This window comes from Eretmochelys imbricata, chromosome 6 (genome assembly GCF_965152235.1).
Source record: "Eretmochelys imbricata isolate rEreImb1 chromosome 6, rEreImb1.hap1, whole genome shotgun sequence".
Classification (NCBI taxonomy): Eukaryota; Metazoa; Chordata; order Testudines; family Cheloniidae; genus Eretmochelys; species Eretmochelys imbricata.
This window is the reverse complement of record NC_135577.1, coordinates 23,020,871-23,048,141: the sequence shown is the minus strand read 5'-3', so window position 1 is coordinate 23,048,141 and position 27,271 is coordinate 23,020,871. Positions and strand designations below refer to the sequence as shown.

At 48.6% G+C, this 27,271-nt stretch overlaps 1 protein-coding gene across 1 annotated transcript in view; it reads right to left on the bottom strand.

Moving 5' to 3' along the window:
- Positions 1-27,271, bottom strand: part of CRACR2B (calcium release activated channel regulator 2B) — a 50,066-nt gene that overhangs the window by 5,338 nt on the left and 17,457 nt on the right. The window contains exons 6-14 of the mRNA XM_077819940.1: positions 27,058-27,148; positions 26,049-26,141; positions 18,896-19,083; positions 17,629-17,700; positions 16,932-16,986; positions 9,433-9,518; positions 4,678-4,984; positions 4,327-4,462; positions 560-717 (exon numbers count right to left, since the gene is read on the bottom strand). Of these exons, the coding sequence (XP_077676066.1) occupies positions 560-717; positions 4,327-4,462; positions 4,678-4,984; positions 9,433-9,518; positions 16,932-16,986; positions 17,629-17,700; positions 18,896-19,083; positions 26,049-26,141; positions 27,058-27,148 (1,186 nt within the window). The remainder of the gene's footprint in view (positions 1-559; positions 718-4,326; positions 4,463-4,677; positions 4,985-9,432; positions 9,519-16,931; positions 16,987-17,628; positions 17,701-18,895; positions 19,084-26,048; positions 26,142-27,057; positions 27,149-27,271) is intronic.

The window sequence follows — 27,271 nt, the reverse complement described above, 5'->3', positions numbered from 1 at the left end:
AGGTTCTAAATTGAGGTCAGTTCCTCATTGTGTTAGGTGCTGTACATACACACAGTAAGAGACAGTCCCTGCCTCAAAGGGCTTTTGATCAAAACAGACCATCATCATGTCTTTGCTTTCTGCACAACAGTAAGAATATTAGGAAACAGCTGAGTTCCAAATAATCAGGTTTACTAAATATATACAAACATGCCACACTTAGCTACATAAATACACTGTTGCTGTGCTAGGTTTTGGTGACTTCTGCAACAGAAGACCAGGAGGCCCATTAGTGGGCTTCCAAATAATTGAACAGAATACTACCCAATTCCTATCTACTACAAGCACCCAAACCAAATCTTAGCTACAATAGCTTAGCTATCCATGTCTGCTATTATGGTTAATACTGTTTGAGTACCCTACAGACCTTAGGACCTTCTAGGCCTTTACTAGCATACAACATGGCTGTTTCAAATGGCCTCATCTCTAGAGCAGGTCCATGTGGGGTCATTACAGTAAAAGAAGAATCTTGAGCAATGCCAGCATGTCAGAAACAAGCCCAAACGTGTCTCGCTCTTACCTGGAAGCTACTCATCCAGTTCCGCACTGCCACGAAGGAGCACTCAGCAGTGATGTCATACATCACAAAGATACCATCCACCTTCCGGAAATACTGTTTCGTGATGCTCCAAAACCTGAAGTCAAATGAAACCGAAGACACTTCCAGCACCCATTCAGCTGTTAACAAGCAAACAAACTATCCTTTTCTTAACATGGATCCTCTTTGCAGGGCCTGGTGGAGTTGGGGGCAGGGAAATCTCTGCAGAGTGATGTTTTGGTGGATCTGTAACTTTGGACCTTTTCTGCACTGGGATTTCAGCCACTGGTTTAGCTGCACCCGAGTAAACAGCATTGACCCAGTATAAACCACGTCTATGTGAGGGCTCTCACCAGTGCAGCCACACCACGGACAAAGCCTTCATCTTATTTGCCCCAGTTTGCAAATGTCTCATACAAAGCAGCCACCTCATGGATGACTCGGCAGATAGATTTGAGTTCCAAGACAAACTCCAGCAGCTTGGGTAAGTATGTATTTTGCCTTGGGGAACATACATTCTAGTTGGGTTTACAGGCACATTGTTTACTGAGTTAAGTGAAATAGAGATTGCAAGATCTCCACATATTTGTGCTTTATTAGAAGAACACTTTAGGATGCAGGCTGAGAAGTAAGTCCATTCTCTTGGATAAAGGCTAGAAGAACATGCAGCAGGAAGTGAAGTTTCTAAACTAAATAACTCTGCTTCCCTTAAGCATGTTCTCTTCTATGGCCTGCGGGGGGTGCTGTTTACACTAAGGGCTGGCATCAGGAAAACTCTCCATTTGAGAGAGCCAATACAGTAACTCCTCACTTAACGTTGTAGTTATGTTCCTGAAAAATGCAACTTCAAGTGAAACGATATTAAACGAATCCAATTTCCCCATAAGATTTAATGTAAATGTGGGGGGTCAGGTTCCAAGGAAATTTGGGGGGGCAGACAAAAAGCATTATATACTGTACTGTGGTTGGGAAGTGCCCCTGGCTTACCCCACACAGGCACAGCCCACTGCAGGCAAGGATGCTAGGAAGCACCTTCGCAGCAGCAGTGGCAGCTTAGCCGGAGAAGAACAGGCGCCGACTTTGCTGGGGGATGCTCCAGGCCCGCCTCTTCCCATCCCCGCTCCACTCCAGGCCCACCTTTTCCCACCCCCACTCCGGAGCACGCTGCATCCCTGCTCCTTCCCCGCCCCCAGAAAATCCTAAGTGCTCCCAAACAGCTGTTTGGCGGGCTTAGGACTTTCTGGGAAGGAGGAGGAGGAGTGGAGACGCAGCGCTTCCCCGCTCCTCCCCCTCCCTCCCAGAAAGTCCTAAGCGCCGCCAAACAGCTGTTTGGCGGTGGGGGAAGCACTGGGAGGGAGGGGGAGGAGGCAGAGAAGAGGAACTTGTGCAATGCTCCCTTGTAAAGTCGCTGCCCTTCCACAAAATCTTACATGCAGTGTACAGAGCAGGCAGCCAAACGACGTTATAAGGGATCATTGCACAACTTTAAACGAGCATGTTCCCTAATTGAGCAGCAACGTAGCTTTGAAACAACGTTAAGCTGGAGGACGGTAAGTGAGGAGTTACTGTAGCGTGTCTCTGGAGTTCCAGCAACACTTTTGACACTACAGAGCACACTAGACAGTGGAGTGGTGACCACATGTAGTGGTTATTTGCTTCTATGGGCCAAAAGAGATCATGAAGAAGATCTCCCATGTGTGCAGAGGAGTTTGTCCCCCTTTCTTATACCAAGCATTGGCTGCGTGCCACCAGTTAAAAGCTGTTACATCAATATTTTCAGAGCTAAGAAAGATTTTTGCACCATTCCAAGGTCCTGATTCAGGAAAGCAGTCAAGCCAGGTGCTTACTTATAAGCACATCCTAAAGTCCCATTGATTTCAATGGAATTTACACACATGCTCAAGTGCTCTCCTGACGAGGGATGATTTCCTGAAGTGGAGTCCTTGTGTGATTCAGGGAAAGCATGTTACAATTAGGTTAGAAACAATTATCGCCTGACAGCTCTGCCTTGGCAAAAATATGGCTACAAGAACTTGTTTAAATGGAAATTTTGCTTCTTACGTGTGTCTGATTTGGGGCAGTCTCTATTTATAATAACCAAGTATATGGCAGTTCTGGACTGCAAAATCTGATTGGCTGAGATGGGGCTTGTATCATTGTTAGTGGCCAGCAGAGGGTCACACCACCCCTGTGACCTCAACCTCATCATGAGATAGGTCTGATGTCGCAGCAAATTTAGAGAAAAAATGCAGTATGAGAGACAATTTCAGTGTATTTATGCCACACTCCATGAAATTAAATGGCCCCCTTGAAGTGGTAAACTCAGATTTGAAAACACAGCATAATTAAACAGGAGTAGCACATAGTAAATAAAAGTAGCTCTCTCTAACACAGTGTGGTTCTTTGTCCCCTCTAGTGGCTAGACCAGAGAAGAGGTTTATGATTGTGTTACTGGCTCTAAGCTAAAAGAGCTAGTCCTTTATTTTAAGAAGTACAGGTTGGTGCTTTTAAATCCAGAGGTCCTAAATTCAATCCCAGCCAGGGCCATTGTTACATAAAATTATTTTCCAACATTCCTCGAGGCATCAGGAGCTGTTTCGAGAGCACCTGCCCTGTTGTTTTTCAGGAGCACATCAACTTAGGTAGGAGAACTTTGAGGGCCACAGCAAGTTTGTATCCCGATGCAATGATGTATGGAAAGGCTGGCCCCAGCCTTAAGTATATGGACAAGTACTTCAGGTGTATTGAAATTCACACCTTTTCCATGGCACTTGTAATCATCCCCTCCATGACTGCTTGGGAAACACAGATCCTATAGATCTCCTGCATGGAATTGTGATACAGACACTGGTGGCAGAACCTTCTGGTGCCAGCTAACAATCCCTATAAGGTTAAAATGAACATCACATTCCTTGGGACCTGGTACAGGTCTGCTCTCTTCTCCCACACCCTGCCCACAAACTCAGTAGCCACTCTCAGCACTTACTGTTATGTGCTGTAAGCCTGGCAGCATGAAATCCTAGCATAGAACCCAAATGCTTCATTTACCTCTCCTGGCCCGCTGTGTCCCACAGCTGCAGGGCCACTCCTGTGTTATCCACCATTAAACTCTTCACCTGGTAATCAATACTTGTAGGGGAGGCAACAGCACATGGGGATTGTAGGATGGGGCAGGGGAAAACAGGAAAATGAGGCCTAAGGAAAGGATCAGCTGAATTACTTCAGTGAAACAAAATTGTAGGGGCAGGGACTCTGTCTTTCTTTGCGTTGGGGAGGGGCCCAGCTCATTTGGGGTGCTCCTGCAGTCTAAAGAGGTGACAGTGAAGGCACCAATGCTTCCCAACTCCCTCTTTTCCCTTTCTCTTCCCCAGAATTTACATGGGTGGCCATAGGTCAGACAGCTCCCTGGATAATTTGGAGATCAACAACCCATCCTCTGAAGATCTTTAAGGTGTCTCAGGTTGCGCATCCCAGAATCACTAATCCTTTTTGGAAAATCTTGGCCATTATTTGTCAGTGTCGACAACATGTTCAGTGCTGTGTGGAACATACAGGAGAGAGAAATTATCCACTCCGCTAATGCTGAAGGAGATGGTGTTTATGAGTAACTCTGCACTGCCATGGATCAGACACACAACAGTGGGATCATTTCAAGCTTCCTTTTTTGACATGTCATTCTGTCCCTCATTTCCCAGGCCAGAGGCTCACACTGCTGTGACCTGGCAGCACAGGGGAGTCCTTTCACCTACCAATGGTTGCACTGATCTCAGCCATGAACCTGTCATAACAAAAGCGATGGATGAAGGAGCTCTTGCCAACGCCAGAGTTGCCCACAAACACCACTTTGAAGACATGTTCTGGGGAAGAGCTGACTGGTTCAGGTGCCTGAATTTGGGGAAAAGAGGGTGGGAAGACAAGAGGAGAAGAGAGTTTATAGAAACCAAGGTCTGAGTTGTGCTTTATGGGCCAGAACCACAGCTGGTATAAACCAATGGAGATTGGAGGTGGGTGGTAAGGTTCACAAAAGCTCCACAAGATTCACCCATCTGCCCCCAGTAACACATGAGGGAAAAGGAAGAGCCCTAAATGATTAGACTTACCATGGTTTCAGTGCCAATGGGCTGCTCTCCGGAGGACAATAGGGGATCATCGTCCAATTCATCTGGTGTTTGCCTCCAGTTGACATCACCCTTTGGAGCCGTCCTTGGGTGCCCACCAGCCCCTGCCATTTGCTGCAGCTTTCGCTCACAGCTTGAGGTGCAGCGCTCTCCAAAGCTCATGCTGTTTGCTTTCTCCTTCTTCAGTGTGGTTGTGGTGGCCAGGAAGTATTTACAGCTCTTCTTGTTGGGCTCTTCCACAGTCACATCCTCCAGGAAAGTGAGAGGAAGATCCCCAGGAACCAGCTGTCTGCGCCGAGACCCATGTGTGCCCCAGAGATGGGATGGGGAGGCCCCAGAAATGATCAATGTGACCAAGTTAGAGCACACAGAATACTGACTGGGACACACACACACACACACACTGACTAAGACTCCAGACCAACAGTGCCCCCTAGGGGAGGAAGGAGGCAAAAGGACACAGCACACGTCCCAGTTCTGCAACCTCTTACGCACGTTTCAGTGTTTGCAAGATTGGGATCCGAGACTGTGGATCTTACCCACATGTTATATAGGTTCAAGGCCTCTTAATGGAGCAAAACTCAAAGGAAACTCAGAGATGGTGGCAATAGGATCCTGGCACCAGTAGGGGTACGGACAGGCTGACTAAGAGTCCATTTCAAACCATTTCTTATGGTGACTGTCTGTGTTGTAATTAGATGGGGGGGAGGGGGGATTTCAAGAAAACAAATTGTAGCCAATCGTGTGTGGCAGGTTTCCAAAAAGAGTGATGTTTGGTTTATTTGAACATTTTTAGGATTTTTTTTAAAATAGAAAATTTATTTTTGCTGGCTTTTTGTTGTTGTTGTTCTGTCAGTTCTTGGTTCTCACCTGCCACCCTGTCCCTTCCTTTTTCCTATTGCCACAGGAAAAGGGAAGGGAAAACAGGGAGAAAGGAATGGGGGGAGGGGGGAGGAAAAACAAGACACTGCAAGATGACTTCGTTTTTCAATTTCTAATTTCATCAAAATCACGTCCCTTATTAGCAGCCACAGTTCAGCAGAGTGATCACATTCCCCCACCAAGTGCAGGGGGCTGGACTTGGTGACTTCTCACGGTCCTTTTCAACCCAACATCGCTATGATTTACAACCAGGGGTGAAAGCAACTTAAAGGACTTACTGGTACTCCGGAGTCCTGAGCAGGGGGCGTGGCCTCAACCGGAAGAGGCGGGGGACTTTAAATACCCAGGCCCTTTAAATCAAGATTTAAAGACCCCAGGGCTCCGGCTGCGGCTGGGAGCCCCCAGGCCTTTAAATCACACCCGGAGCTACCAGCTGCAGAGGCAGCTGGGAGCCCTGGGGCTCAGGGGCGATTTAAAAGGCCCCGGGTTCCGGACACCGCTACCACAGCAGAGCCCCTGGCCCTTTAAATCACCGCCGGAGCCTGATGCAGTTACCCCAGGGGCTCCAGCAGCGAGGCTTGGGTGGCGCTTTACAGGCCCCGGGGCTCCAGCCGCTGCAGGGAGCCCGGGGCCCTTTAAAGCGCCAGCCTGGGGAAGCCGGTCCGGCCCGGCCCGGTGTGCGGGCTCTTGCCGATACGCCGTACCGTACCAGACTGGCTTACTTTCACCTCTGGTGTGAGCTCCGCAAACCAGTTCTAAAAACTGGGTCTTAACACCACACACAACTGGCTCAGGGGAAGGAAGACATCAAAGATCTGGGCTCTGACAGACGGTTATTCTTCTGAGCCGGCTGCTTCCCAGCCGTAATCTCTCAACTGCAGTGGAGCTTTTCCCTAGGGAAGGTCGAGTGGGTCATCACCCACTCTGTCGTAGTTGTGAAATGGCTGCATGACCGCCCACCGCTGCGTGTGTTTGAAGCCACGTCTCCACTAAGAGGGAGGATTACAGGACCTTAGGGCAGGCTGCCCCGTGCAACTGGTCATATATGATGTTAATCGGATGGCAGGGAGAGCAGGCACCTTTGGAATAATTCACTTGGTACAGAGGGCTCGTTAGCACTTGGAGCACACAGTGAGGAGCTGAGAGCTATTAAGTGTTCTATGGCCGGGTTGGCTCGCCATTGTTAAGGACCTAGAAGAAGGGAAAGGGAAGATGTAAAACTGAACTAAGCACTTGAACTCAGTGGAAAGATTTCCTTTCGCTTCCATGGACACTGGACCAGATCCAAACGAGGTGGGGCCAGGGGAGACGTGCATGCTACATTACAGCCTAATCCTAGGGTAGCATGCTCACAATTGTATCGAGCTCGCATTTAATACAAGGCACTAGTGGATGGACCAGGGGTCAGCTCTTTTCCCTCTCCCCTAAGCCTGCATGTGGCCAATACCAGTAGGGCTGTGAACATTCATTACCTCCTAAGTGCATTCATTTTCCTCCTTGTATTATAGGGTGATCAGACCAGAAGTGATGGAGAATACTTGACCGATTGAAATTCCCAACAGGAGGAAGCTCACACATGGGCTCCAGCTCTTGGAGAATAGAAATGTGCATGACCTTCCCTCTACACCCTAAAGATACGCAAACACGACTGGCTGGAATATGGGGTTGAGAGGCAAAGGTCTCTTCAGAGTTGGGTTGCCAACTTTCTATTGGCACAAAACCGAACACCCTAGCCCCGCCCCTTCCCTGAAGCCCCGGCCCCTGCCCTGCCCCTTCCCCAAGGCCCCACCCCCCGCTCACTTCATTCCCCCTCCCTCAGTGGCTCACTCTTCCCCACCCTCACTCACTTTCACTGGGCTGGGGCAGGGGGCTGGGGTGCAGGAGAGAGTGAGGGCTCTAAATGGGGGTGCGGGCTCCAGGGTGGGGCCAGAAATGAGGGGTTCAGGGTGCGGGAGAGGGCTCCAGGCTGGGGCAGGGAGTTGGGGTGTGGGAGGGGATGAGGGCTCCAGCTGGAGGTATGGGTTCTGGGGTGGGGCTGGGGATGACGGCTTTGGGGTGCAGGACGGGGCTCCAAGCTGGTGGGGGGCTGAGGGATTCAGAGTGTGGGAGGGGGCTGTGGCAGAGGATTGGGGTGCAGGAGGGGGGCTCTGGGGTGGGGCTGGCGATGAGGGGTTTAGGGTGTGGGAGGGGGCTCTGGGCTGGGGCAGGGGGTTGATGGTGCAGGGGGGATCAGGGCTCTGGTCTGGGGTTGTGGGCTCTGGGGTAGGGATGCAGGAGGGGGCTCAGGGCTGGGACAGGGGGTTGAGGTGCAGGGGGGTGAGAGCTCTAGGGTGGGGCTGGGGATGAGGGGTTCAGGGTGGGGGAGGGGGCTCTGGCCTGGGGCAGGGGGGTGAGGTGTAGTGGGGTGAGGGCTCTGGGTATGGGAGGGGGTCAGGGCTCTGGGTGTGGGCTCTGAAGTGGGTCTGGGGATGAGGGGCTTGGGATGCAGGAGGGGGCTTAGGGCTGGGACAGGGGGTTGGAGCATGGGCTTACCTTGGGCGGCGGTGCTGCGGAAACAAGGCAGGCTCCCTGCCTGTCCTGGGGCACCACGCTGTGCCCCAGAAGCGGACATCAGGTCCGGCTCCTTGGTGGGGAGGTGGGAGCCAGGGGCTCTGCAGCACGCGCTGCTCTTGCCCACAGACACCGCCCTCCCAGCTCCCATTGGCCAGGAACTGGCCAATGGGAGGGCAGAGCCGGTGCTCGGGACAAGGCCAGCATGCAGAGCCCCGTAGCTCCCCCCTGCTGTCCACTTCCGGGGTGCAGTGCGGTGCACCAGACAGGCAGGGACTAGCCTGCCTTAGCCCTGCTGTACCGCGAACCAGACTTTTAACAGCACGGTTGGCGGTGCTGACTGGCGCTGACAGGGTCCCTTCTTGACCGGCTGTTCTGATCGAAAACCCGACACCTGGTCACCCTACTTCAGAGAATAGTTTTCATCAAGGCCACTGAAGGCAAACCACCACCTCAGGTGGAGTGGTGCAGCTGCACGTTTACAGGCTCTCCTGAGGTTATAGCAATTCTTAAGTAACATGTGGTCGCTCGACAGCAGGAATGGAACAGAAGGAAGATCAAGCACTCCTCCTCTTCCCCACACCACCGCAATCGCCAAGCCTCTGCCCCTGCTAAACCCTTTGGATCATCACATGCCAGCAGCTGTGTGCTGGCTCACCAAAGGCACAACTCTTGAGAGGAATGGGAGGACAATATCTCCAGGCCCTTCTGGTCGCATTGGGTAGAATCTCAGCAAGAGGCTCAGGGATCCTCCCCAGCTTGTTCAAATTCCCAGCAGAGGATTTGCTCAGATGTTGTAAACCAGACTTTTACCAGGGGCTTAAATATGTGGCCACTAAGGCGGCAGGGGTAAAAAGGGGGGGTTGCATGCACAGTCTGGTAAACAGGCTAGTGGCTAAAGGAGCGTGCACGCCAGGAGTTAACTGCAGACTCTCTTAGCTGCAGGGACAAAACTGGGCCCTCACAACTGCAGATTATTTCTTAAAATTAGTCCTTGTGATTTAAGTAATTCAACCACTTCAGTAGCGCCTGTAGCTTTGTCTACATGGGGAATTTGCCTTGATTCCAACAATTGATAGCCGGCCACCCACGTTGCTGCACCAGTGCAAGCCCCGTGCGTAGACAAAGAACACTGGCTAGCCGCTCCTGTCCCATCAAGCTGCAACCCACCGAGCTCCAACAATTAACCCATCATTGGCCCACATTGTGGTGGGGCAGACACAGAACACAGCTGGGCCAGCAGGCTGGCTCAGCTGATCACAGACTTATGGCATGCGACTAACACAACACAAATTCCTGTCTAACCGTTTGACCAGCTTGTCCTCCAACAGGCATTTGCCTATCACTGACCCTTTCTTCAACAGGGACCTTTTGCTCTGATGTGCCTGGAACTTAAAGAGAGGGGATGAAAAGAGCAATTAGGATCCATCAGCCAAATGACCAAGCACCAGAAGGCACCAGCTCAAACCCCACTGAGCGAATGGCAGCTCCAGCCTCCCAAGGGAGATGGTTTTTCAACCCTTTCAAGGCTTTGGCATGTAGAGCAATGGAGTCCAACCAATAGCCACAGCGTTGGGTGGATGTGCAAGAGGGGTTAAAGAATTACATGCACTTAGAAGTCATAATGGAGGACTTCACGAGATTTTCATGGTAACCGCTACATTACATTTCCGGGCCCTGAGTCAGGAAGGTACTTAAGCATACACCTAGCTTTAAGCACATGAATGGTCCCAGTAAAAATCACCAGCCTTATTCTCAGCATGAGCAGAAATAGCTAGCTGAATGTGGGCCCTTCTTATGATTTTTTCATACTCTGGGGTGGTAAAGGCGGTGTCACGATTGGAAGGATTATAGCAAACAGGCATTTCCTGTTAAGTAGGGAGTCACACCGCTCTTCTGTATGGCTCAGTGTTTCATAACGCTCGAGGTTGTGGTTACTGCACACATTCTGTTCTTAATCACAACTGCTGCACACCTGTTCACCTAGTTCCATCCCATGTAGGGATTGCAGCAGATGGAGGGAGATTGGTGCTCAAAGGGGACCTGTGCCAGGAACTCCTCCTGCTTTTACTAGGCAGAAAGCCACACATACTCCATAGGAACAGCAGGTGAGAAAAATCACTTCTCCAATAGGGGCTTTGGTAGCAACATGCATGTGTGTCTACGGAGAAATTTCCACTTGGCAGCTGTTGTGATAATTGGGCCGACAAAGTTACTAGAGGCGGGAGTTCACTTGTAAGACATGCATTCACAAGCTGTTACAATAACCTTTAATAACAAATGTTGGTGGAAAGTCGGTCAAGTTGTCAACAATGACTGTTATAAATAGGTGCAAGAGAACCAGAGACTAACCGAGTTCAAACCAAAAAGGTCACATTGATAGAACTATGCTGAACTCATGCTTGGTAACAACAGAAGATGGGGACTTGGAAAGCAATGAACCAAAATCAGTGTGGCAGCTATTATGCCAAATGGGTTGAGCAACCAACGAGGGGGTGGGCTATTCTACCCATCATTCCCTTTGTGGGTCCTTAAAGAGAGAGACTTAGGGGGGAGAAAATAGAAGAAGAGATGGAGGCTACTGGAGGTAGCTTTACCATCTTCGCTGCCACCTCTGCTGTCGCCTGGGACCTCACACCTTTGTCGTCCTAATCCTGAGAGATGTCCTGCCCCACACCAGGCCAGAGGGAGGGACCCAGATGACATCACCACCCCTACCAGCTATAGCAGAATCCCTGAGGTGAAATGCGATCAGCCTAACAGTGGCAGCAACAGTTATAGCTCATCTCAACTAACTTCTCTTTTACTCAAAAGGACAGTTCTGACTGTCTTTGATCCCACCTAAGAGACTGTCAGACACGGGGGTTTTCCCCTTCTAAAATCGCACTCCAGCTGAAGGGAAAGGGACCAAGGGATGTTCTTAAAATCATACCCTTGTTTAATGCTTGATGTTTCAAATGCTTTAACTGTTTTTTTATTTTCTTTTCTTTATCTTTAATTAAAGGTTAAAAGGAGTTTAAATGGTATGTTTGCCATGGTGCTAAGCAGGCCGAGGTCTCAGTATAACAGTCCCAAACACTGTTTAATGTTGGACATGACTGGGTTATGTTAATATCTTGGGACCCCCTCTAGTCCACCTAAAGTAATACCACACACCATTGCAACTTTTTAATGGCATTTCTCATTTTTAGACTTGTCTGACTGGCCCCTTCCCTGCAGCCAGCTTCCCAGAGAGCACAGGAAAAAATATTAAAGAAAATAAACACGTCTGTGAGGTAGAGTCGTTCCCACAAAGAGAACCTCAAGGACTTGCCCGAGGGCAGGCTGGGGCGTCTATGGCAGAGCAGGGAAATTGAACCCAGGTCTCCTAAATCTCAGGCTAGCTTGCTAACCACTGGATCAGCCTGCCCTCATCCACCCGCCAGCCACAACAAAAGAGACCACACACAGACGAGGAAGTGTGGTCCATATGCTGGCTAAGGGGAGGGGTGAGGTCTCGTCTCCAGATTACACGTCATTTTGCAGGCCTACAGACACAAACACAAGATTTTTTTGGGGGGGAGGAAGGAGGAGGAGGATGTGGAAGTGGGCTTTTAACCTACCCTACATCTGCAGAAGCAGCTCTTCTTGACTCAGAGAACCCCTGCAAGTGGCTCATGCTAAGTGCTCCCGGTTGAGCTTCACATGCATATAGCCTAGGCTGGACTGTTTACCTGCCCCCACCCCCCAAGTAAGAAACCCCCCCATGCCCCACCCTCAAACAACCCTTCCCCCCAAAGCTCATCCCAAGGCAATTTTTTAAAAATATAATCAAATGTGGACAGTAGCTTCTCAGGGGACAAGAACTCTAAATCGGTGGTATTTTAAAATGGTCCTCTGGAGTCGATGGCCTCCCTTGCCTACAGGGCTAAGCTGAACTGCAAGTTAAAAAAATATTACCACAGAAAATAAACGTTTGGGACCAGATCCCACGCCCACGGAAACCAGCAAAAACAGCCTGCTTTGCAGGGGGACGTCAGCTGGTTCTATTTCCAGAGCATGGCAGAGGAAAGGGATTTAAATATAAACCCCGTCATGCCCTAGGGCTGATGGTATCTGGTTATAAAAAAGGAGTTCTGTCAGGGGCCAGTTTATATCAGGAGGGCCCTGATTCTCAGACAGCCACAGAACATGTGTGCCCCGCCGTAAGGTCTTGGTAGCCCATTTCCTGAAGCTCATATCAGAATGTGGTTCAAGTGTTCCTCCCAGGGTGAAGCAAAGCACGGGAGACACTCAGCCACAGCGGGAGGAGAAAACATGCAAGGGTCCGACTGCGAATAGCAGCTGAAATTTGAGTGCTCTCAACGCTTGGAACCATGCAGCCATCCCATCCCATGTGTCACATGCACCTCAGGCAATCCCGCAGAGCCCGTCAGTCACCTTGGGAGCTCAGGTGACTCCTGGGTAATCTGTTACCAGCCAGCCCTACCCAGAGAGTAAACGTTACCTACTAAATAAATACCTATTTCTAAAAAAAGAGAGACAGTTGCTGGGATTTTTTTTTTCCCATTGGTTCATCAGGCTTTTATTGGCTTGTTGGCTTCGTGTAACTTTGGCTTTTCACATAGATGGTACAGACACAAACATGACATCACAACTGGACAATACACAATGCCCAGGATTCCATGAAGACAACAGAATGCAAAGACCTACTATGGGGGGAAGGGAAGGCATGTCCTTTACTTCTCATTCACATTCCTCTGCTGGCATGTCCTGGCAGTTTAGGTCCCAGTGCCTTACTAGTGGTGAACAGAGGAATCTTGCCTGATCGGGACAGCACCTTTGCTAACACACACCATACAAATATAACAACATGGCTAGGGATCAAACCTGGGACTTCCGGATTTAAAAGCACAATGTACTGCTTCTGCTGAAGGCTCAGCTGTTTGCTCATAAACCTGTGTGTGTGGTCGAGCCCCTAGAGGGCGATGCAAAGCCACACCGTGTTAGCATGGACTGCACAACCATGCCCGTGGCAATGTTAGAAGCTTTTCGGAAGAACGAGGGATAAAACCCTTCCTAAAAGAGTGCAGAGGAGCAAAGTTCTTGTTGCAATTAGGCACATACAGTCCTATACCCCTCGCTCTAGCCCATGTGCTTGTTCCTTGCACCTTCATTTCACGGAAATAACATTATCCTTCCTAAGCTTTACAAAGAGCTAAATTTTTAAATTATTTTTGCGTATTTACAAAATAGATACATTCCCTCTCCACGAGGGGCTGTGTTTAAACACACATGCCAGAACCACAGAAAAGACCAGATAGAAAACGCCCTGTTGCTGCTGCCGATGGCTAGAACTTGCATCACATTCCAGTAGGTAGAGTCCCTGTAAGGGAGCTGTGGCAAATCAATGCCCCTGACAGCCTCACAGGCCTTGAATGACTTCATACTGAAATGAGATGTGGATTGGTTGACCACCAGAATCCCTGGGTTTAAAAGCAGCAAGCTCCAATATTAATAGAAACAGTAGGCTGGGAAGTCTGAAGTCCCCACCCCCTGTCCCGCTGCTAAGGGTTCACCGTGGAAAGAAAGCCCTGTGTCTGGAATACATGCCTCAGACTTCGAATGCAGTTCCCATTATAACCTGCCCAGATTACCAATTCTCTCTTGAAGGACAGATTTTCTTTGCACCATACCATCAGTACAATCTGCTCTTAAAGCAGCGGGACGTTGATTGGCCGGTGGTACACAGCTGATGTCAGGGTTCTTACACCATTCCCCCTCCCTGCTACCATCATAGGAGGGGGAAGGGTAAAGGCAGTACCTTGTGCCACGCTGTTCTTAGGCTGCATTTCAGCCTCATGGGCCTGTGACAGCTGGCACAAGTCAGAGCAGCCCCCAGTTGCTCTAATGCAGTACAAGGGGATCAGCCCTGGACAGAGCTACAGCAGGAGCAGCACATGCCTGTGTGTGCATACCCCTGAACTGGGCTCTGTGCATCAGCCATACCACAGCACCTGGCTCATGATTTTAAATGCGTGTCACATATATTACATATAGATGCATGTACACTCATACACACACAAACAACAGCTACATGTCTGAATGCCTCAGAATAAGAGACCCAACTATTGTTGTAACAGCTGAAGTAGCCTGGTCTTGCCTGAGCGCTGACCTGGCTTTTCTTCTGGAGCAGGTTTTGACTGCAATCTATGTTGAATCTAAGCCTATGGGTAACTGAGGTTTTGGTCGCTAACTCTATACAGTAACATTTCACACACAGGGCTAGAAAAATGGGTCTGATATAAATCAGCCCCACCTCACTGACTTCATTTGAACTCTGCTGATTTACACCCGATGAGGATCTGGCCCCCAAATTCCCAAAATAAAGAAATATGGCAAGAAACGGATCGGTGTTTTCTCCTGACCTGTCGTTTTGAGTGTGGCTGAGGTTTCAATGCAACGCCCAGGCCGGGGCTCGGGGACAGATTCCAGTCTCCAAGACAGTCCGTACCTCAGGCGCCCCATGTTCAGTACAGAAGCTTTTACTGGCCTCTTTAATGGCGTCTGTGGCCGTTTCCTAAATAAGTTGCTAACTTTTTTCCTATTGCCATCACCCCTGTCAATTAAACCACATTTAAAAAACCCAACTAAGCGAGATGAGCCCCACACTTCTAGGGCAGAAATATCTTAGAGTGGAGGTGTTTTTGTAGTATTCCTCTGAACGGCTCTAAAACAAAACAACACAAACGGATTCTGTTTCTGCTCTTTAGGCTATACAGACTGCCTCAAAGAGGGTCCTTTCCCCCATTTTATTTAACATCAGAAAAACCAGGCCCTGACTTCTTTCATACTGGTGGAGGACGAGAACAGGCTGATACCACAACAGGCTGAAAACTGAGATGAACCTCTCGGCAGGGGGAGGGGATGCTAAAGCCTTGTCCACACTGGGAGATTATTCATATAGGTGCACCAATGCCACTGAACCGGTGCAAATAAGCTGCACCGGTGTCACAAGTGCCTTGCACCAGTACAACTGCCCCCGTTTGAAATCAAGGTAAAAAGAGCCAGGGGGGAGGTTTCCTTGACACAACAGATCATTAAGAAGAAAAGCTAGGATGCCAAGAGGGTGGTTATCATCCCAACAACCACTGGAGCTCAGAAGTCTGGGTAGGTGTGATGGAAAGGCCTGGCATTGAAGCAGAATATAGTGAAAAAGGTAAAAGCACCATTTCCCCCCCCTGTTTGCATTGGACTCTGCAATACGGTGATCTGTTTTTATTGGGTTATTTTTCCAGGAGAAGGCAGTATGCGAACACGCCATGTGATCCCTACGATAAAGCCAGCAACTGGACTGGATATCCTGAATGACTGCATACCAGCTCTTGGTGCAGCAGCGACTCCGGTTCCTCTGGAAGAGGTGAGCTGGCACCTCCTCCAGGTGGCTTAGCTGACACTTTTCACCCAGGACACAGGCAGAGCTGGAACTGTGTGCTCTGATAGGGTGGATTCCAGCTATGGTCTAGATTGTGGCTGGCTACCCACCACCAACTTGCACCACAACACTCACGCACGCGATTAGCAGCTTCCCCATGCAGGGTTCAGAAACAAATCCCGCCCCCTGAGCCCTAGAGGAAATCGTCAATGCAATTACGTTGTTCTGAAACAAGCCCTTCCTTCTTTGGATTTTACTCCAGCCTTTCTTCCAGGAGGAGCAGCTGGCAGCCAAACCGTAGACGGGACCCCTGGAACTGATCCCAGTCACATGTCATCAGGCTGGTCTTGCTGGTTTTACTGACCCCTACCCAAGTGCCAGCCTGGCTTGGACTTGCTGGATCCTCCTTACCCCAGCCCTCCGCTTTGCTGCATCCCCTCCTTGCATGCTCATTGACATTGCTGGAAGGCCGTCCCCTCCACATCTTCACCAGTGGAACACGGTGGCAAGGATGGGGGAAGATGACCCCTGGTTGCAAGGATGGATCCAAGTGTGGGTGAAGGGGAGGGGAAAGGAGCTTTGCTGCAAGATGAATGAAGGGCCCACAAGGACGTCCACCTACACCACACGCTCTTACTAGTCTGGGAGGCCATTAAGTAAATGCTGGGATGCTGGTGAGCCCGCCTGCCTCATACATCATATGGTGCCAATAGCTCAGCTCACTCCCCATCCAAGGCTGCATCTTCAAGATGATCAGATTGTAGGCAAAGGTGATGCAGATGAGGCCCACAGTGAACCCAGTGGTGCTGTTCCCCTTCCTTTATGGGGTCTGAGCCCCATCCCCCTCCTTGTGGGCTTGCTGTTGCATGTCTGTGCAGCACATTTGACAGGGATAGGGCTGGGACCAGGCTGGCAGCGGCTGGCACAAAGGACGGAGGGGCCAGGCAGTACTACTTGCTATTAACTCAAATGGGCCCTGGAGGCTGCAGAGATGGGTGCCGGCAGGCAGACAATCTCGCTGGACTCTACCCCATCATCACCATTCAGGCTAACACAGCCTGACCTTCGGCGTGGGATTCAGCACCAATGTCCTCCTGGCCTTGAATTCCCTGGCTCAATCACAAACTCCCCTGGTCCCCACACTTGGGCTCCCCCTTCACCACTGCCACAGGACAGTGGACTCCAGCAGCCCCTTCCCACCGGCTTGAATGTAATCTGCACGGCACTCTCCAGAACAGGAGAAGTGCGTGGAAGTCTAAGGTGCTACACCAGGCCTCAGATGCTTGGGTCAGTGTCCCCCGTGGAAGTGCAGGGCCCCTGAATGATGACAATAACAGCAGCAGTCGAAAGGGCGGTGGTTGGGGATTAGGATTTTCTTTCTTAGACTAACCAGCTTCTTGGCTTCAAAGGCATCTCTGTCATCCCGAAGCTTCTTGTTCATCTCTCTGCTCCAAAGGAAGGTGAGAGAGAGAGAAGCAGAGTGGTTACCAAACACTCCTTGGGAGCAGGGCAGACACCAACACTGGAGAGCTAATTAGGGAAATAAGGATCCCCTTCCTGCCAGATGGGTTGGATGGGGGGTCTCAGTCCAGATAACAATGGGACTCCATAGTATTCCCTTAAACAGGAGGAAAGAATAATCCCCTTCACTGGATGAATTGCTGGGTGACATCCTATGGCCTGTGTTATGCAGGAGGTCAAGCTGGATGATTATACTGGCCCCTTTGTGAATCTATGGATGCCACCGAAATATATTCAATATTATTACAGCTTTCTGGAGAGACAAAGAATTCGTATGGTGCTTTGGCAGTGTTGTCACATCTGGAAACAAGATAGCCTGAAGAGTACCAGAGCTAACAAACCAGCCCAAATCCCTTTGGCTATTGGTTGGAGGATTCCCAACACCCACCCCAAAGAGTCACTAATTCTGGATGCCAAGGAACTCTCCCAGAGCAAACAAGCATTCTTGGGCACAGCTGGAGTTTTGAATCTATTTCTGTCTGTTGGGTGGATAATGCCTCTGACCTTTCCACCTCTTCTCTAGTCTCCTCTCTAGGGAAGTAGCAGTTTCTCAACACCCCCCTTACCTGAGAAGCTCCAGCTGTCGAAGAAGGCTTTGTTTCTCTTTCTGCATGTTCTTAGAGACTCTAAACACATCCCTGTGTAAAGGGAGGGGAAAAGAAAACAAGGAAGAAAAAGAAACGAGGTTAAGTGAAAGATTAGAAAGGATGGAACCCCCCACCCCCCGCCCTCTCATGCACACACAAGTGATGTTGCTAAAGGTACAAGCCTGCCAGCTTCAATGATAGTTCAGTGGATAGAGCATTGGCTTTGGAGCCAGCGAAAGATCTGAGTTCTGTCACTAGCCTACTCTGTGTCCTTGGGCAAGTCACTTTCCTTCTCAGCACCTCAGTTACCCCACTTATAAAATAGGGATAATGTCATGTCTGGGTCATGGGCAGCCCAACCTAGTAATTAGAGCCAGAGTTTGCAGTCACAATATAGGAATTAAGAATTGGCTTGATCAGGATACCGGGAGGTCAGAAGTAGGACACATGCTGGAGGTTCAGGAACCACAAGGTAGAGGCTAAGAGTCAAACTGGATGGAGATGCCAGGAAATGGAGCAGGAAGCACAAGGCATGCAGTCCAGAGAAGGATGGAGCCCACTTGTTCAGACAGGTGCCTGCTGCTGGCTTATGTAGCACCAGTGGGCCACACTGGGGCTAGGCTTTGTAGGTCCCATATAAGCTGCTGCCAGGTGGAGGGTTGGAAAGTGGCTGCTCCCAGGAACCTTGTGGGCCCAGGTTTGAGACCCGCAGGTCATGACTGATAATGATACTTGCCTCTGTTTGTTAATGCATCATGAGATGAAAAGCTGCTATGTAAAAGAACTAAGTCTTATTATTAGGTAAAGGCTGAAGAGATGCACCCCACAGTGGTTACGATACAATTATTTAACCTCTCTAGCTGAGGCTACAATAAACTGGAGAGCACATGAAAGAAACCCCCCTACTGCTTTAAATAAAAATAACAATTCTTTGCCCTTGTACGGTGCTTTCCAGCCTAGCAGCTAGTAACACGTTAATTTAGCCTCACAATTCCCCTAGCAGGAGACTATTAGTATGTGTCACATTTTATCAGCGAGAAAACCACCACAGGGAGATGATTACTTGTCTTCCCCAAGATCAGGTATTGAGCTCATGACAGAGCCAGTAATAGAACCCAGGTCTGCAGCTTCCAAGCGCTATTCCTTAACCACTAGACAGCTCTTCCTACTGGGTACCAGGTAAGTCATGCTGCACAAGCAGCTACCAGCTTCCACTGCACATTGTGTAACCGCTATCCAGCCATACCTGTCTTTCTGTTCCTGTTCACGCTGAGCCTCCTTCTGGAGACGCTCCAGATGCCCCTTGGCCACCTCCAGCTCCCACTTGCTTCTCTCCAGCTGCTCCAGAAGGTTTTCATTCAGAAGGTGGAGCCGCTCATTCTGCACCCGGGTCTCCAGCTGCTCAGAGTTCAGAGACTGTATTTGATGCTCCAGCTGGGAAAGAGGAAAAAGGCAGACAAAGAATAATAAAAGAGACACCTCCCAGATTCAGGAAGCCACAGCCGTATAATGGGCCAGAAAAGCAGATACACAAGGTGCTATTGAGGAGTTGCTCCAGGTAAGCTGCCCACAAGAATGTGGATAGGCTGTCAGCATTACACTCAGTGTGACGTAAAGCCACAAGCTGGGTATTTCAAAGCCTGTTATCCTGTGTTGACCCCTCTGAATCGATGCATCACAAATGTGGCACAATCGCACCCCACTGTGGAACGGTTATATCAAAGGGGAAGAGTCAAGGCTGGAGAAGCAGCAGTAATTCTGCTCACCCCACACCAAGAATAGGACATTATTATTTACTGATTGCATGACAGTAGCACCTTGCAGCTCAGTCACAGCCCAGGAACCCAGGCTGACAAGTGCTCTACAAACAGAACAAAAAGAGCCGCTGCCCCAGAGAGCTTACTGTGTAAGTATAAGACAAGAAACAACAGATGGATGCAGGCAGACACATGGGGAGCACAAGGAAACGATGAGACAACATTGGTCAGCCTGATAGACAGTGATCTTAGACGTACATTGAGGTTTGTGAGTTTCAGGTTAGGTGTTTGCTTGGCAGAGGCAATGAGTGAAATGATTAGAGCAGGGAACTGGAAGTCAGGTTGCCTGGATCTCACTCAAAATACCCCTTAAATCTCATCTTGCAGCTGCCCGCTTACAAACTAGAATGAGAAGGTTTACAGCACTTTGGCAGGGGCTATCCCTGACAGGCCTTCATGCACCACCAGAATGTCACAGGCAAGCGCCTTGCTGAGCCAAGTTTAACCCTGTGGAGACAAGTAGATGTGTGCTACATTACCTGGGCACGAGGTCGAGTTAAGGACAAGGTGAGGTCTGATCTCATGCACATGCCAACCTTGCTAGGGCCCCTCTAGGAGGGGATGTGTACTCTGAACTGCCTTCTTGCTGCAAGCTTAAGTCAGACCCTTATCTGAAAGCAAGATAGCAAGAGATAAGGCAGGATCTCATGCATGGCCATCCCTGGGCAGAAGACTCCCATGGAATATAAACATCCAACTATGCTGGTGAAGCCTGGCTCTCCTCCACAGCATGGTATGCTGCACCTGCTCTACCAGGCCAGGTGGAGACAGGTGGTGCGTGCAAACACTGGATTACTAGGGGTATGTTAGAGCAAGGGCCATTCATCCTGGATTTCTTGGAAGGCCACATGCGGACCCCATATCTAAGGAAGCCTTACAGACAGCCTCAAAGATTAAATGTTTTAGCTTGCTAAGCACCCGGAGCAAACCCAGTGAATCCCAGTTACTTGAACCCCATCTCTTCAAACCTCCCTATCTAACAGATGGCCAACATTCCTCCATGCCTGTTGATCCTTGATTAGATAAAGCTGCTTGGTGCTGCTCAAGCCATGTGGCTAGCTGGGACCCTATCGTAGCCCTGAACAAGAACAAGTTTGTACGTATCTAAAGCAGAATCATTAGCTGGTCCGGTCGTGGAATCTACACAAAGGAAAACCCAGAAGACACCCAAAGAGCGAAATGTCTCTGATATTTTGCTTGCTGCAGATTTGCCTAGTGCATGGATTTCCAGCTAAGCCCTTCCCATCTCCTACAAGCCATTTCTGGAAACCTAGCTCTTCCCCAAAGAATTCCAGATAAAGCAGGTCAGAAGTTGGGTCATTCTTCCTCCTGGGCAAAATTTTGATTTAAAAACAAAACAAACAAACAAAACCAAAACCAAAACAAAGAAAAATGTCGGGTTGAAAACAGAAACGATCTCCGGTTCCCGCAAAAAGCATTGAAATGTGGTGATGAAAACACAGAGATGCCTTCCGTACAGATTTTTACTGAGCTGAAAACCCTATTTTTCATCCAAAAAAGCTTCAATGAGCCCTAATCCCAGCTGCAATGACTGCATGGGACTGTGTGTATAAACTGAATCCAACTTTAAGACAGCATCCTTTCAGGGTAGGAATGTGCAATTGGTTTGAGGCAGTTTGTCTGCTACACTGAGCCAGGAATACTTATGGCAATATATATATATATATATATATATATATATATATATATATATATATATATATATAGCCACTTCAATATGGCCACTAGGGAGTCCCCTCCCAGAGCGGCAGCTCTGCCATCTGGGGTGGCCAGCACTGACATGAGCACCTCTGATTGGCATGAGTTCTCCCTGGAAACAATCAGCAGGCGCTAGGCAGGTAATTTGCAATGGGGAAGCTCTCTAGCAGAGGGAGGAGAACAAAACAGGGAGCTGCTTTAGGAGAGGCAGCCACTGAACACACGTGTCTTGCTGTGTAAGGCAAGATTAGGGCCATCACGGGTGCATAAATGGAAATCAGGGTGAGGGAACAGGGCAATCAGCTTATATGCAGCTGCCCTACTCAGCCTGCGTCTCTGTCACCACAAGCATCAGCGAGATAGGCCATCCCCACAGCGTGTCACAAGGGGCTTCCTCGCCTTTTCCTTGCATTGCAAGAGTGTTGCTGCCATGCTCCTAGTGCCTGACGTAAAGCCTATTGCAGACAGTAGGAGTCTTCCCATTGACTTCAGTGGGTTTTGGATCACATCACTAAGTCCTTGTCAACCCATAGAGCTCGAGACTCAAACATTGACCCTCATCTTGTTTTGTCACGAGACCGTGCTGCCCCCTCCTTGCTGGCTGTGGGTTTCGTCATGACGATCCATACGTTAGCAACCTTCACTCCTACTTATTGCATTTATCTGTGCCAAGGTACGAAACCACACACCTTAAAAAAGCCTGAGTTTTCCATGCAGGATACACAGGGCATTCTGAACTTGTTCCCCCGTGCGAGACCCCAAGCATTTAGCAGAGGAGTTAACCAACAGTTCACTAAGGAAGAGGAAATGGACCATGTGGAAAGGAATGAAGTCTGCCAATTACAGACTGGTGATTTTCCTCTTTGATAGAATCCCCTCACAGGTGGGAGTGTTATCATTCGGTCTCATTGTGCCAGTAAGGGCCACTATTTTCCCTAGCATGGAAAGGATTTTGCTCCCCTGGTTATTTCAATGGTGGGAGATGAAGCAGATCAGACATATTTTCTGTGTCCACTTCTCTGTTTGTTTTAGTTTCGCAGTCCATGGACCAGAACTGCAAATGCATTCTCCCCAAGAGGATTTGGGGATGGCCTAACCACTCCTGCAGTCTCAGTAGTCATCAGATCATAAGTGTCTCTGGCACGATACGTTTATTCTTTGTGTTAGCCTTAGCCCCTGAGTTAAGGGGCCTCTATCCCCACCAAGGAAAGAGGTAAAAGACCCTTCATGCCCAACAGTGAGTGGATATCAGGCAAGGTCTTGTTATCTGTTTGATTTGATACCTTCCCTCCACTCACCTGAAGATGCCTCTTCCCTCCCTAACTTGGACTTTGGTGCCATCAAATAGTACACTTAAACTTTAGAACCATCCTCTAGACACTGACCGCACTGTTTACAGTGTGCTACAGTGTATGACCTGCATCATGGTTATCTACTGATATGGGCTATCATCCATGGGCAGTTCCTAGTCAGAAGAATATCTACAGAGCTTTAAACACACACCCACACACCCCTAGCTGGGTGAGCTTGAAAGAGCAACCAGAGAAGTATCTCTCACTTTTATTCATAGGCAAGATCTATTCCGGTTCTGGAAGTAACCTAATAACGGCCATATGGGTCAGACCAAAGGTCCAGCTAGCCCAGTATCCTGTCTTATGACTGTGGCCAATGCCAGGTGCTTCAGAGGCAATGAACAGAACAGGTAATCATTGAGTGAGCCATCCCCTGTAGGCCACTCCCAGCTTCTGGCAAACAGAGACTAGGGACACTCAGAGCATGGGTCACATCCCTGATCATCTTGGCGAATAGCCATTGATGGACCTATCCTCCGGGAATGGATCTAGTTCTTTTTTGAAACCCATTATAGTTTTGGCCTTCACAACATCCCCTGGTAATGAGTTCCACAGAGTGACTGTGTGTTGTGTGAAGAAGTACTTCCTTTTGTTTGTTTTAAACCTGCTGCCTATTCATTTCATTGGGGGACCCCTGGTTCTTGTGTTATGTGAAGGGGTAAATAACACTTCTTTGTTCACTTTCTCCCCACCAGTCATGATTTTATAGACCTCTGTCATCTTCCCCCTTAGTTGTCTCTTTTTCAAGCTGAAAAGTCCCAGGTTTTTTAATTGCTCCTTATACGGAAGCTGTTCCATACCCCTAATCATTGTTGTTACCCTTCTCTATACCTTTTCCAATTCTAATGGATCCTTTTTGAGGTGGGGTGACCAGAACTGCACATGGTATTCAAGGTGTGGGGTGTACTATGGATTTTTGTAGTGGCATTATGATATTTTCTGTCTTATTATCTATCCCTTTCAATCTTAATGGTTCCTATCATTCTGTTCGCTTTTTTGACTGCTGCTACACATTGAGCGGATGTTTCCAGGGAACTATCCACAATGACTCCAAGATCTCTTTCTTGAGTGGTAACAGCTAAATTAGACCCCATCATTTTATATGTGTAGTTGGGATTATGTTTTCCAATGTGCATTACTTTGCATTTATCAACACTGAATTTCATCTTCCATTTTGTTGCCCAGTCACCCAGTTTTGTGAGATTCCTTTGTAACTCTTCGCAGTTTGCTTTGGACTTAACTATGGTGAGTAGTTTTGTATTGTCTGCAAATTTTGCCATCTCACTGTCTGCCCCTTTTTCAAAACACTTTGCACGTTTTGCTTATCATCTCATTTATCACGTGGAAGCGAGTGAGGCTCCCCTGTATTTTTACCTCAGTATTAGGTACTGTAATAGATTCCTAATGTAAGATGCACAGTGCTTTATCATAATGCTGTTGCCAGCCAAGGTCATTCAGTAAGAGCATGGCCCTTGAAGCAGTGCGAGATTTGGGGCCAAATCCTCAGAGGACATAAGTTGGCCCAACTCCAGTGAAGTCAGTAGAGTTATGCCAATTTACGCCAGCTGAGGATCTGGTGCTGGGACACTATTCTCCATCCCCACCCCTATACACATACCCAGCGTGTGTGCGCGGGGGGCAGAGAGGGGAAGGGCACAGGTCTAATAAGCACTGAAGAACATGGCTACTACTCATGACTCCCCTTTAGAAAGTCCTCATTAGATCAAAGCAAGACCCTCTTATCCAGTTGACATACAGAATGATATCATTCATTGTATAAGGAGCTGAGCACACCCTTCACAAATATTGACACAACGATTACCCAAGCAGCATAGCGTTACATGACCCAGAGCAATTATTTCTTCCCTATACTCTTTTAAGAGACGTAGCCATACAATAACAAGGAAGAGTAAACATCGTTGCCCTTCCTTATCTTGATAGAAAGGGGACCAGCTGGCTGAAACGAGGATTACAGCAGTGTTGGAGTCAGGCCAGCATTTGGTGCCTGTAGGTCACAGAGCACTAGTACCTCTTGTGAGTGGGAGGTCGGGCTAAATTAAAGTGGGATCCCCTATTTCTGGTGGCTGAAGTCAAACACCAGAAGCCTATGAGAGCAGAATGTAGGAATGCTGGCCCAGTATCACTGGGTCCTCTGATAGGCTAGTAGATATGCTTGGGGTTAAGCCCATGCTCCTGGTTAGGAAAGCTACAGCATGACAGAATGGAATACATATAGTCTGAAGCAACATAGGAGATTTGCAAGCATCTCAGTATGGGATTTACCATATTAGATTGCTTTGGTGGTCCATCTAGTCTGGTATAAACTTTCACAGAGAGCTTTAAATCCATAGATCTCAAAGCACTTTACAAAGGAAGGCAAGTATGTGAGTTATAGAGAGGTTAAGTCAATTACCCATGGTAACATACATCAGCACCAGAGCTGGATATAGAACTCAGGCATCCCAACTCCCAGTCTAGGACACTGCTGACATGACCACAACACCTCCTATACTCATGCTTCAGAGGAAAGCAAAGGCCACCTTAATGCACATGGTCACTTGTGAAGGTACATGAACAGGTGAGAAGATTCCTTCTTGGCCCTGTGGACGATCAACCAATACCGCGAATTAGGGGTATTCTATTTTTTGTCAAGGTACAAATTTCTTGGTCAAGGTATAGTCAAGGTCCAGACAGCAAAGAAAATAACAATAATAAAAAAACAACAATAATGATAAAAACAACAAGGAGTCCGGTGGCACCTTAAAGACTCTCAGATATATTTGAGCATAAGCTTTTGTGGGTAATACCCCCACTTCTTCAGATGCATACAGACTAACACGGCTACCCCCTGATACTTGTCAACAATAATGATGAGTAAATAAAAAGATTTCAGGATCCATTCAAAAGCATCTTGTGGTCTGGATTTGGCCCATGGTCTGCCTATGGATTACCCCACCGTGAAGAATGAGACAGGAGCACCCCAATTTCAGCACATACAACTGAAGTAGCATAAAATTATCCAAACCCTTTTTAAATCCAGCTGCACCATTTTACTCCATGAGTTATTCTGAAGGAGATAGAAAACACAAACCACAGAGGTTAAGGGGAATTGCTGCTGGTGTTTACATGCATGAATTGCTTCTTCAGCATGGCTTTGCTGGTCAGAATTGTGGAAGGGGACACACACACACACATGCGTGCGCGCTTTATTGCACATACCTCGCCAAATTATATTATCCTGCAGGAAGAAGAGGAGATTCCAAAATGGATGGGACATGAATACAGTAGCATTTTTAAATGAACTGTGGTAACCAGCAAGAATGCTCAGGGCAGAGCCTAGCTGGAGCAGTAGGCAGGAACTGGACTGACTGGTGCAATGCAGCCAATTATCGCCCACTCTCAGCACAACTTCAGGAGCAGGGCGGTAGCTTTCAGGCTTGTCAAGGGCAGTTAAAAAGGAATTAAAGAAAGACACTGTGGGGCACCTATTTCTTCAGGAAGGCCAGGTTACCTTTTTCTGTCGGTAGAGGATTTTCTCAAGCTCCTGCTCCTTGCTGCGCAGCTCCTTCTGCAGCACGTTGCTCCTGTCGTGCCTCTGTGATTCCTGCAGAGGGGAAAGACCCATAGATTTTCATACTGTCCAGAGAACCCTGGACTGACATTTCCCAATACCAGGGACCAAAATATCATTGCTGCCCAGGAGCCTGCCACTAAATGACCCACCACAATCCCCTCCTGCTTCAGAGACAGGAAAGTTGTAGGGCTCTCCAATGGGCCTTGTATTGAAGCCAGTTTCCCACCTGGTGGTTTAGTCTCCCTGGGGAACATCCAAGCTTGTTGCTGATCTCTTGGCCCACCCATTTCCCAACTCTATTTATTTTTTGCCTCTCACTGAAGAAGATTTACAAGGAACAGCTGTCCCTTTCTTCCAACAGTCTCATTGCAGGGGAGTTGCTCACAGAAGAGGAGGGCAGGGCAGGGCAGAAGACACACAGCAGTTCTTCTAAAAGATGGTTCTGGTTGTCTTTATAGTCTTCCCTCATGCTAACTTCCCCATACCAAATGAAATCTCAATAGTCCCTCTCAAGCTGGCTAATATCACAGATGAGAAAAGGACACTCCACAATTAACTTCTTCTGCATTGAAAACAAGAGGGTGTTCTTCAGGCCCCTTGAGAGCAGAGACCACAACCTCCCAACAAGGCAGAGATAAAAAGTGAAGCCCAGATTAGGCGGTAGCTGTCATCAGTGCCAGAGCATATTAACTGAGGTTCCTGAGATGCACCATGAGCACTGCAACAGGGGGTGTCCTGGCCCAGTCTCCTCCAGCTAACACAGATCCTTGCACCAGTAGAAGAACAAGGCCACTGAAGATTTCAACAGAAGTCACACGGGGAGCAGAGGCAACAGGGTCACTGCCCTTGCAAATGCAGAGGAAACCAAATATTTGCCTCATTTATTAATCAAAAATGCATGCCCAGCTAAGCACGTGTAGGGAGGAAATGGCCAGGCAGGATTTACCTGGCAGAGCAGTTGTTCCTTTTCCGCTTTGATCTGTTGCTCCATTTCTTCATAAAGACACCTGACTTCTCTGTCGTGGTCTGTCTCCTTCCTACCAAGGAGAAAGAGAGTGTGAGGGAGGGAGACTGAGAATGAATGTGAAAGGAAAAGAAGGAGAAATAAAGAAGGAGAGGGAGTGGGAAATCTTCATTCTCAAATAGGAGGATACAGATTT